This window comes from Euprymna scolopes, chromosome 37, assembly GCF_053919585.1.
Source record: "Euprymna scolopes isolate OS-2025 chromosome 37, ASM5391958v1, whole genome shotgun sequence".
Taxonomy (NCBI): domain Eukaryota; kingdom Metazoa; phylum Mollusca; class Cephalopoda; order Sepiida; family Sepiolidae; genus Euprymna; species Euprymna scolopes.
Genome location: NC_136518.1, coordinates 35,792,790 through 35,805,094, shown reverse-complemented (window position 1 = coordinate 35,805,094; position 12,305 = coordinate 35,792,790). Strand labels below are relative to the sequence as shown.

At 35.3% G+C, this 12,305-nt stretch overlaps 1 protein-coding gene across 1 annotated transcript in view; it reads left to right on the top strand.

Annotated features, from left to right (window-relative positions):
* Positions 1-12,305, top strand: part of LOC145261168 (centrosome and spindle pole associated protein 1-like) — a 174,948-nt gene that overhangs the window by 147,163 nt on the left and 15,480 nt on the right. The window contains exon 36 of the mRNA XM_080119490.1: positions 9,867-9,984. Within this exon, the coding sequence (XP_079975616.1) occupies positions 9,867-9,984 (118 nt within the window). The remainder of the gene's footprint in view (positions 1-9,866; positions 9,985-12,305) is intronic.

Below are 12,305 nucleotides of genomic sequence, written 5' to 3'. Positions count from 1 at the left end.
TGAATAATCCAATCCGTAAGTTCTGTTACCATGGAGTACGGAAAGAAGGTATTATTCAGGCTAGAGTTGGGAGTAGATGGAGTAAGTTTAGTTAACTTCTGCAATTACTAATCAACCAAAGAAAGCATCTACCAATTTTTTTTTCTCACTTTTTTTTTTTAATTTTCTTCCTTTGAAGATTGTAATGCTGGGTATGGGGCAGCCAGACCAGCTGCCAACATTGCCCTGCTTTTTATTGAAACCAACCGAGAGCTCTTTTTAGTATCCTCACTGTTCCCTTAAGTGCAATTGTCTGGATCTCTTTTGCACGTGGTTCACCAGGAATATTAGTTAGGTAGGACTTCAGGTTCTTCTTCATAAGCCCTGTGGCACCTGTGATAACTGGTATAATTGATATCTCCTTAAGATTTCAGTTTCTTTTCATATCATACATGAGACCTTGGTATTTGGTCTGTTTCTGTCTTTCAGCTTTGTTCAGACTGCCATTATTAGGGACACACTTCAATAAAGGTTGCAACTCTCTCTGACTTATTCAATATAACTATATCAGGTTTAACAGCAGCATTTTCAAGGTAGGTGGCTGTAGGGATTACATGGTCGTAATGTATGGTATATAAGTCATTTCCAACTGTTCTTTCAGGTTGATGTTCCCAGGACTTGCTGCTATACTGGATGTTTAGTTTTTTACAGATGGTCCAGTGGAGGTACTTACATACTCCATCATGTCTAGTAGCCGTCCCCTAGAAGAACCTTGCAACTTGATATCAGATGATTAACACTTTCCAATTCTGTATGGCAGAACCTGCATTTATTGTCATTACTGATACCTGCCATTTTTTTTAATGCATTAGTCATCAGTCCCTGGTCTTGAGCAGCCATTATAACCCTTTCTTGATCGTGGTGGAGGGCTCCCCTTTTGAGCCAGTCCAAGGAACCTTCTTTATCTATGTATTCCTGAGAGAGTTCCCCCCAAAATACTTTGCACACTGATGTTGGTCCCATTCTTTAAGGTTCATCCTTTGGAAGGCCTCGGTATATTTCTGCCAGCTCTTTCTTGCTATTTCTGTGGCACACTTGTGTGGTGTTTCATCCTCATCTGAGAGACAGCTCTGACCAAAATGCTTGGTCAGCTGGGTGACTGATGTTGTTCTGCTGGCTATTGTCTCTTGATGTTCGTATACTATTGAGAGGGTGTGATTCTGGGAGCTTCTCAGATACTGACCAGTGCTCACAATAGTTGCCCTATGTTGATGATTGATCTCTGAGAGTCCCAGACCTCCTTCTCCCCTGGGCAAATGCAGCCTTGGTAAACACTGATTTCTATATATTATTTTATGAAGCGTTAATAGCCTCCGTGTCTTTACATCTAGCAGGTTGTTGTATTTTTGTGGGCAGTCAATGATATCAAAGCTGTATGTTATTACTGGCATAGCAAGCTGGTTGATAGCAGTAATTTTATTTTTATTTGTAAGCTGTGTTTTGCATATTTTCCTCACCTGGCATACATATTCTTTACTAATTTTCTCCCTCATCTTGGCATGTTATATGTTTTCGTTTTCCTCAATGCCAAGGTACTTATAAAGCTCATGCTCTTTTAGATCCCTGATGGCGATGTTTTCATTAAGCTGCATATTTTCTGTGTGGGTCTTCTTCCCAGCTTTGAGTGTACACTTGGCACATTTATCCAAGCCAAACTTCATTCCGATGCCATTAGAGAATGTGTATACTACCTGCAGAAGCTGGTGCAGATCGGTGTCAGCGCTAGCATACAGCTTAAGATCATCCATGAAGAGCAGATGGTTTATTCTCTTGCTTGGATCTTGATGGCATCCCTGACTCAAATTGTAGGCACTCGGATTCTTATTCAGGAGCTTGCTTAGTGGGTCTATTGCCATACAGAAGAGTAAGAGAGATAAGCTGTCACCTTGGAATATTCTCCTCTTTATTTTTACTTCAGGGATGGTGGTCTTTCCTCCATTGTGATTTAATGATATTGTGGTTTTCCACATCTGAAGGTGAGCAGTAAGTGTTTGTCTAATTACCGGGTGGATCTTGTATAACTCAAGGCACTAAAGTAGCATGAGTGTGGCATGCTGTCAAATGCCTTCTGGTAATCAATCCATGTCATGCTCAGGTTTTTGTGTTTCTTCCTACAGTCTTCTAGGGCGATCTTGTTGATTAATAGCCAGTCTTTGGTACTGAGGCATTTCCTTCTGCACCCTGTCTGCTCTTTTTCAAGGTAGGTTCCAGAAGGTAGGTGGTCATATATACTGTCGGCTATCAGACCAGTGAAAAGCTTGTAGGTAGTTGTTAGACAGCATATTGGCCTGTATTTATTTGGCCGTTGTGTCTCCTTGGTCTTGGGTATGAGGCTGGTGTCCCCCTCTGTCAGCCAGGGTGGTGTTGCTTCTTCATCTCTTAGCATCCTGCTGAAGCAATCACTGTAGTGGTGGTGGAGTGCAGTTAATTGCTTCAGCCAAAAGTTTTGGGCATTGTCGATGCCAGATGCTTTGGGGTTGGATAATTGTGCCAGTTTTCTGGTTATTACACCAGGAGTTATGACTGGTTCTGGCATCTGAGGCTGTGTTTCATTGAGCCTAATAATATCTTCAATCCACTGGGCCTCTTGATTATATTTGCCTTCTGTTTCAAATAGAGGTCTCCAGTAGTTTTCCAGGGCTTCCTCTGCAGGCAAACTATCTACAGTAATGGTGTCCCTTATCAGCTGCCTGTAAAAAGTCCTTTGGTTTGTTTTAAACTGCCTGTTTTGAATCTGGGAGTTGATCTTGTTCTTCTGGTTTTTAATTTTCTGGGAAAGTGCTGGTATTTTTCCCTCCAACTCCCTTGCTGTATTATGTAATCCCTCAATTTTCTCATGGTGGTATTTGGTACAGAGTTTTTTGATGGTGGTCTTAAGTCGACCCCGTACCAAGGAATCTGCAAGGAACTGTTTTATTTGGCTTGGTTCCTTCCTGCAGAGGTTCAGTTGTTTTTGCAGCTTGGTCTTCCAGTGAGGTGTTTGTCTAGGGACTTTGGGCCCTATTCGATGATTGTGATTGAATGTTCAAGGGTTAATTTTTATATATATATGATATAATTGAGTTCTGTGAGCGTTACTGTTGTTGGAATTAGCCTCTTGAGAGCGATGCAGTCTTTGCTCTTCCAGCAGCTTGGATCTTGGACAAACGTGGTCTTTCATTCTCATACACCTCACCTACGCAATTGTTGCTGAGCTCCTCCTCCAAAGCTAACTGTTCATCATCTGCTTGTGGGAGTACAACTGATGGTGGTGGTGGTCTAGGTGATTGTGGTGGTGATGTAGGTGATGGTATCCTGTTAGGTGATGTAGTTCCTGTATTGGTGTTTGTAGGGTTTCCAGCAGAGAGTTTGTGAAGGTAGGTGTTATGTCAGCCAGAGACTCCAGTGGCACAGGAGACAGTTGGATGGGTTCTGATGGTAAAGTTAGTGGTTGTTGTTGGAGTAGGTCTATTGTGGGAATTTTTATTGGGTTTTCCAGGGGATATCTGTTGTTCACTAAAAGAGTTGTTATTTTTGAAGACATGTAGTCTAGTTCTCTGTTGAACAATTTCAGGCTGTTGTATCGCTGTGTTGTAATTTTTCCTGGAGGGATGTTTGCTTTTCCAGGATAAAAATGAGAAAAGATCCCCCTTCAGGTTGCTGTTCTTCTTTTTGTCTTTTATGCTTTTGTTTTGCATAATCTGTTGCCCATATTAGTGTCCACCTCTCTTCCTGTTCCCATACTACCTTCTGTCTAAGTTTTATCTCCTTATCCTCTACCTTATGGTAGTCTTTTTCTGCAATCTTCAGAGCCTCACATCTAATAGTATCTACCTCCTCTTGTGGGATATATCTTCCCATCTGTGAGATGAGGGATCACAGGTTGTGTAATGGTGTGTGCTTTTTTCTCCGCTGGGAGGTTCGATGCTTTTATACTCTCGGTAAGTATCTCTCCTGCGCTGTGTCCCCATTTCTCAAACCTTGAGTAGTGGTAGCAGTGCAGAAGGACCTTCTTTTGTTCGACAGACCATGACTGGGTTTTAATCCCCCTTCTGTTTCTTTTGGGGTCTGTCAAGCGAGATGAAGGACGCTTGGTCCATCTTGATCATGGACTCGTTGCTGTCCTTGTGTGACCTCTGAGGTGATTGGGGTACCACCTTTTGAGGCAAGAAGGTTCACACCATTTCTTCCTGCCTGGTGCGTAAACAGGTCGAGGGGCCCTTTTTATCCTGGGCGACGGCCGTCCAATTTGAATTCCTTTTATTTGGCATTTTTCATGGTTGTTCCTCATTGTCCACGGCTTCTTATTGGTTATTCGAAGCTTCCCTCTACCTACTTTACACAAGTAGAGGGGGTGCCTCCATCCGCAACTCGGGGGACGCACTGGATGGCTGAAGGAAGACGCCCAAGCTTGTGTATGTTCTTATGATGTATGAAGGTAAAACTTGGCATATGAGGATTGAAGATATGTGTTGCTTGGATAGAAATGCTATAAGAATGATAGCATGCATATATAATGCAAGTCTTAAAGGCAGACCTAAACTGATGATTTCAAAGGAAGATTAAATCTGGACATTATATGAAGATGTGTGCACAACATGAGACTTCATTAGTTTGGTCACACTTAAAGAATGGATGAGACTGCTTAAGTTAGTAGATGTAAGCAGTTCAGGTAGCGTGGTTAATTGGCATGGGAAGTCAAAAGAAAACATGGGAGGAAGTGATAAGAATAGGTTTAAGAGAGAGATAAATAAAGACATGGTCAGAGATAGGTTAGTTTGGAAATCAATTTCTAAAAGCTGTCCAACATGTAAAATATGGTTCAACTGATCATGATGATGAATGGATCTAGTTTTTGTAAATCTACCTTGACATTCCAGATCAAAAAGAAATAATTAAAAAATGGTTGCCCCATTTAGAAATGCCACTAATTATTTTATAAGTTCAATCAAAAATAAAGAAAATTTGTTTTAAAAAATTTTGTTTCTTTACAGAATGCAGTAATGTCATGTCGATTTGTTCTTTCTTTTGTGTTTGTATTTTTATTAAGTTATACAAAAAATAAATAAAATTTTAGTTTGTGCTTATGTAAGATAAATAACAACTCGCTACACTTCAATTTCTTGTTCTGTTCGTGGAGGAGAAATCCTTCACAACTGAGACAATTTTTAATTTTTGTTCCTTTTCTCCACATTAAAAAACGACCCTGGTGTCTAATTCTGTCCCGTGGGGAGGCATTGTAAATAGGAACTCTTATTATATAATTCAAATTAAAATATAAATTATCTCCCTTGTGTTATTTAATTCATACTAGAAATAAAGACACTGTTTACCGTGCAAAATGAATGCCGATGCTCAAAATGTATAAACATTTTTATCGCTCCCTTTACTTAAAAATTCACCCGAAATCAGAAAATTAACCAATTTGAATTAAATTTTCAGTATTTATTAAATAATGATCACGGAATATAATGAACCCATTATTTGAATCTTAGTGGAAATGTAATATTTTCTTTAAAGAAAAATAACCTTTACTAAAGATATGGTTTTCAGTCATAAAAAAATTATTTTTGCTTTTTTTTTATGAAAATAAAGCATCGTGAATTGTAACAATAAAAAAAATTAATTTTTTCAGAAACATTATGAAAAAACACCCAAAAGTCCATATTAACAAAATCGATATAACTCAAAGAAAAATTAATTTCTTGAACTAAAGATATTACCATTGAATTAAGCATTATTAATTTAATATTTTCACACAAAAAGTACTTTTCTTTTCTTTTTTTAATTACATATTTAGCCTAATTTTTATCTGTAAGATTCTAATATTTTCCTTGCATGAATGAATGTGTACTCTTCAGCGTAACATAATTTTATATAAAAATTTAAAAGCAGGAACACACCAAGATAATTAAATCAAAATATGGTAAAAATTATACAAACGTTCACGATAGGAATGTATGAATGCACAGCTGGGAAAAAAAAGGCAAACTAGTCGGTTTTGCACTTCCTCTCTCCCTTCATTTTCATATAACCTTTTGACATTCTGAATTTTGGGCTTCTGTAGAACTTGTGCATGAAAACTTTTCATTTGTTTTCATTATGCAAAGCCAGAATATCTTGTTTTTGAAGGCTAATTAAGCTATTTTTTTGTACAAACAAGGTGTTTTTTTATTTTATTTAATTCAATATCTTATATTTATTATTTAGTCAATATTTTTTCTTCTTTTTTTAATCCTGTCTCACTTTCTGTTTACTACTTATACTTGGCATTATTAAACTGTAGTAGTAGTAGTAGTTGTAAAAAGGTATTCTAGCAATCAGAAAGTAATACATGCAGATAGTGAAAGGAACACAGAAGTGGATATATTATCAAATTTTATTGATTGAACTTTGTTAAAGTAACAAGTGTCACTTTATGTTGCGAAATGCATGCATTTATAACCTCATTAAATCCGCATTCAGTTGTAGAATTTGTAATCCACAAAAACAAAACAGAATAATTGCAAACACTTAGCAGAATGTAAAAAAGTGTTTTGTAAAATTATCAGTGTATACAGTCCATCAAAAATGAGGAAAAATTATCCTTCTATAGTTTCTAGTGTTTATACTAATATTTATATTCGTATAAAATCATGTCTGAATCATTGAAGTTAAAATAAAAAAAGTTTCAAACTGGAAAGTTTAAAAAAGAAAAACAAATCTGTACAGAAAAAAAAACAGGAAGTCTCATTATGAAAATAAATAGGTGTTGTCTGACTTGCTATTGGTTTTGTGATGGAGCAAATTATACAAAAAATACACATTGTTATTTATTATAAAGTTATAAGATTAATATTGAATCACTTCTAATTGTTTTTCATTAATATTTTCTTCATAAATTATTATGACCATAAGAAGTATTGCAGTGTAGTCACTATAGGCATGAACTCTGGGTTCTGCAAATAAAATTAAGTTTTTAAGAGAAAATGCTAAAATCATACTGAAACTAAAGAATGGAATGTACAGGCAGCATGCTCGCATAAACATATCTGCTGTGAAGAAAAAGAAAAAAATAACAAGAAATGCTGAGGGCTGAACAACGAATTTCTATGTCCTGATATTGCAGCAGATGAATTGCAAAGAAAACAAATCGAATAAAGGAAGGCATAACCCACATCGAAGAAAGAATGAACAGTTAAAGCCCACATACATAAAAGAAAAGGAACTGTGAGTTTACCCTCCCCCTTTCTTTCTCTCACCCTCGTTTTTACACACATATATTGACAAACTGTTATTTTTGTTTGGGAAAGGTTCTATCGAAAAATCATCTCTCAGCATATTGAAATACTGATAAAATTAAAAAATCATGTTTGTTTTTTTTTTTTCATTTTCCTTTCCCCTGTCTTTTCATCTGTTTACTCCATAATTCATGGGTCTGGAATCCCCCTTGTGTTTGTCTTATATATCGAAATCAAGACAAAAAAACAACTAATCGTTTCAGAGATGATATCATGTTCATTTCATTCATTTTGTAATATTGAGGTTATCCAGCACGATTGAAGATCAATGAAAGTTAAGGAATTAAGATCATGTAATTGTTTGCCAGGTGCATATCAGGTTAATATGGATTTCGGCACAATGTATTTTTCTTTGCTTTAAAAACTGGATGTGGAACTCTCTCGTGTCTGGCTGGTGGTCTTGTTATACGAGTTATTTGGATGATTAACTTTTTTTTTTTAATTTTCTAACTGTAATGTAAAAGTAAAGTATTTAATTTTATATAATATGTTTTATATTCTGCGATATTGTAATATTAAATTTATATTATTTGTATATATTTATTTTTATATTTTATATTATTATTTATGTAGGAAATGGTAATTTCTTCATATTTTAACAGAAACACTGTCCTCTCATGATAATATTTATTCCAGGTTAAAAATATCCAAAAGTAAAAAAAACATTAAATTTAATGAGGTTACTGATAGTGCTCAATATATATATATATATATATATATATATATATATATATATATATATGGGGTGAAACAATAATATTATCGCCCTAGAAAAGATGACATGGTTCCATTTCCGTTTGATGAAAGCCAGTTCTCTTTTTTTGTTGTAGACCAGATGGTCAGTTGTGTACAAATCTTAAGAGTGATAGGAGCCTTTTATCATGTCTGAAAATGACACAATGTTCAACGAGCAAGATCAGAGATGTGTCATTCTACAACACATGCTTTCTAACGATCAAAGTTATGACAACAGGACCATTGCCAACACCCTCAAAATGCATCGTTGGATTGCCATAACAGGGGCATGCCCAGGGTGATGAAAACAAAATTTCCAGCCATGGTTATGGTTTTCGATGTGGTTTTAAGTGAAGGGCACATCATCCCACATCACATCTTAAAAGTCGGATTGAAAATCAACACCAAAGTAGTTCAATCAAGTGGCCGCTAGCTTGGCTATAGAGGTAGTGCTATGACTTTGTCCCTTTTTCTCACTGCTCCTGCTTCCTTCCCCAACCTGAATCTGCTGGACTACTCTGTTTGGTCATCCATTAAGAATATCACCAACATGACCTCCTACAACATCAAAACCAACTTGATCATTGCCATCCACTGAGTATTCACTGAGCTCCCGCCAGCGCTTGCGTAAAAGACATGCTCTCAATTCAGGACTCATATCGAGGCATTCATTGATGCTGAAACGGCTACATTGAATAGATGTCAGCTCTACTATATAATCAAGTTACCTGAATTGATTCTTTCAATAAAAGTTTTTAAATTATGCTGTAGTGTTGCTTTCTTTAGGGCAACAACTTTTATCGTTCTACCCTATATATATATATATATATATATATATATATATATATATATATATATATATATATATATGTGTGTGTGTGTGTGGAATAAATGAATGTAATGAATTAGTATAGGTTCATTTACATATGCAATAAAACAAGAAAACAAAAAAACAAGACAAAAAACGCAATCGTTTCAGAAATAATATGTTTATTTAGATTTCATTCTCTCATCAACACAATTTACATGAAATAGCAATCAATATGCAGCATTGACGGGAATTAGGTTCTCTGGATCTGATTTGAGGTCATCATTCTGGATATGTCAGTTTCAATCTTTTCCTAACTTCCAATGCTTTATAATATTTTGAAGAAAATATTTGAAATTTTTTGGAAAAATATGATGCTTTCTGAAGAGTAAGTCGAGTAATATTTACCATCGCTAACCTGACAGTGTTAACATTGTTGATTGCAGGAAGACCAGGAATGTACATGTAATGATTAGAGCTGTGACAACAGCATATTCTTTTCATTCTTTTGACTCTCAAGTATATATCCGACACAGTAAATCAACCGAGAACCACATCAGTCTATATAAAAACATATAAGATATTAACGGATATATACTCAAGGGTGAACCCTGGACTATGAAGGTTGATGGCATGCGTTGCCATTGCCATTGGCGATAAATTATATAATGATTGTGTAATGTGAATCTTAAAGATGAGCCTAGATCCGATGACCTCAAAGGAATATTTCATCTGAACAGTATAGAGGGATGTGTGCAGAACAAGAGTTTTCAATAATGTACTCACATTCACAAAATGAGGATGCTTTGATTAGATGTAGAACACTTGAGGTAGTAGAGTCAGCTAGCTTGAGAAAGAGCACAGTCAACATTAAACCAATGATGATGAATCATTTGTACCGTTTATGTACATATTGCTAAGTACTATGTAACACTCTTTCTTATTTATCTCATTATAGAAATATCAATTCTTTTTTCTTTCGTTTTATTTATTTTTGTTGTTTTTTTTTATTTATGAATTGTTAGACTCTTTTGGATGGTGTTTCCCTCCGAAGTAATTCTGCCGATTCTCTTATGAGTTTGAATGCTGACAAAATAGCGAGAAAAAATGAGGCGAGATTAAAAAAATTACAAACTATGACAGGTGAGTTGGAGTTTTTTTTTTTTTTTTTTTTTTTGAAGGGGGGGGTCTTTTTTTGTTGTTGTTGCTGTTGTTCATGTACTTTTTGATTTATTGTTGATCAAATAATGTTGTTGGCAGCCTTCTGGTATTTTCAAGCTTATGGGAAGAACTAATGAGATGGGTAGATTGTCAGTTGAATTATGAAGAATATAATGAGAGGATTGAAAATGATGGAATGAATAAAATTTGACTGCTTATAAGGATGGTTTAAAAAAAGTATTTGATATTGGATTTGAACATGATTATCTTGTCGTCTGCAGGGAAGACGTGTTTTTTCTGCTCTGTTGCCAGATGCAGATTGAGAACTTATACCAATCCTGACAGGAAGATACCTTTCTCTTGAAATATGAGGTAGAGTGTTTTGTGTTTGGAGCCCCATAAGGCAGTTTAGAATTACCAAAAACTTAATTCTACCAGCTCCTGTGATGGTGCCAAACTGTAACAGTCTTGCTGTGCGTTTGAATTGATCAATCGTGGAGAGTTGGTTAACATATATGTAGTCAAATATGTGAAGAGGTGGTCAACATATATATATATAGTGAACAGCCTGCCCTCCATATCACCCACCCAGGCTAGCATCCAAAGGGTGCATCACCTCTGATTGAGCATTACTAACAGAGGCCTACTATGTTAATGGATATACCAACCTCCTCAAGAAAAGGATCAAGAACATGACGAGGTCCTATAAGTAGGGCTATGACAAGAGAATATTCTTATCATTGTTTTGACTCTGGAGTATATATCCGACACAAACAATCGAGAACCACATCACTCTATCTAAAAACATATGATATTAACTGATATATACTCAAGAGTCAAAATAATTAAAAGAATATTCTCTTGTCATAGCCCTACTTATAAGATAGGAGTAATAGGTATGAAAAATCTTGATCTCTTTTAAGCAAAATTGAAAAAAAGATGAATTCTGACTTGGTTTTAAAAAAACCTAGCAGGAGTTAGAAGTGGATGGATTGTCATTATTAACCAGCAAAGCATTGCCACTGTCAACCAAAAAAAAAACAAAAGTCTATCAGGCATGTGTATGAAGTGATGATATATAGAGTTTTGAGGACATGTGTTGCATGGATAGAAAGTATGAGAATTATATGGTAGATAAGTAATATGAAACTTTAAAATAGGCTTAGATCTGATGACCTCAGAGGAAGATTGAATCTGAACAATATAGATTTCCATTGCATATCTCGTTATTTCTGAAATGTCATTGCATCACTATTGGGTTAGTTAACATCCTTTCATAATGAAATAAAGTTTTACAGCACTTCTGATATTTCACTGAGAGATTACATTTATGAACCTTTGTGATATGATCATGATCCTTATGTAGAATCTTCATTTGAGGCATCATTGCAACTCCATCTGGGCATAGTCTTGGTGCTATTATTGGAGTGGACCACAAAAGTCACATTTGTTCTGACCAGTTGTTTGTTCATAGTTTCATGAGAACATGTATTGCTTGGAGAGAAATGCTATGAGAATAAAATGATGAATGCGTAATGTGAGTGCTAAAGACAAGCTTAGTTTTGATGATCTCAGAGGAAAATTAAATCTGGACAGTATAGGTGTATAGAATATTTGATAATATAGAGACTTTGATGTTATGGCCATTTTGAAAGAATGGATGAAAGTTCTTGGGTTAGTAGATGTAGAACAGTTGAGGTAGTAGGTCTGGTTTACAGAGAAAACATGAAAGGAAGTTGTAACAATGGTCTTCAGAGAAACAAGGATAAATAAAGAAACAGTCAATTTCTTAAAGGATGGCAGCATGTAAAACATATGTAAAATCAAATACGATGAGGATTATATGGCATCTTGGATTTCATGTTACTTTTTCAACAAACTTCTCCACTTCTCTGCTTCATGCACAAACTTTTGCAACTACTTCAATATACTAAAAAGAAAGAATAAGAAAAATTAATGATTTATATTGTTTTTTTTTTGTTTTTTTTGTTGTTTTGCATAACTACCAATAAGAAAGTAATTTTGTTTTCTCAGCCACCAATGCAATAATTTGATCCTTTAGTGACTCAAAACAAGTTCATACTACAGTATTTTTTTTTTTTCATAACCTCATTGGGGTGATGCTAAATTAGGATATACAAGATCTGTAAATGTAGTTTGGTAGTTTTAATTGGACATACAGAAATGACTTTGTCTTATATAATAGACTAGCATGGTTACCAGGCATTATCCGGGGACATAGACAACAAAATAAAAAATTTAAAGTGTATACAAAATCTTTTTTTAATCTTCTCTCTTTTTCT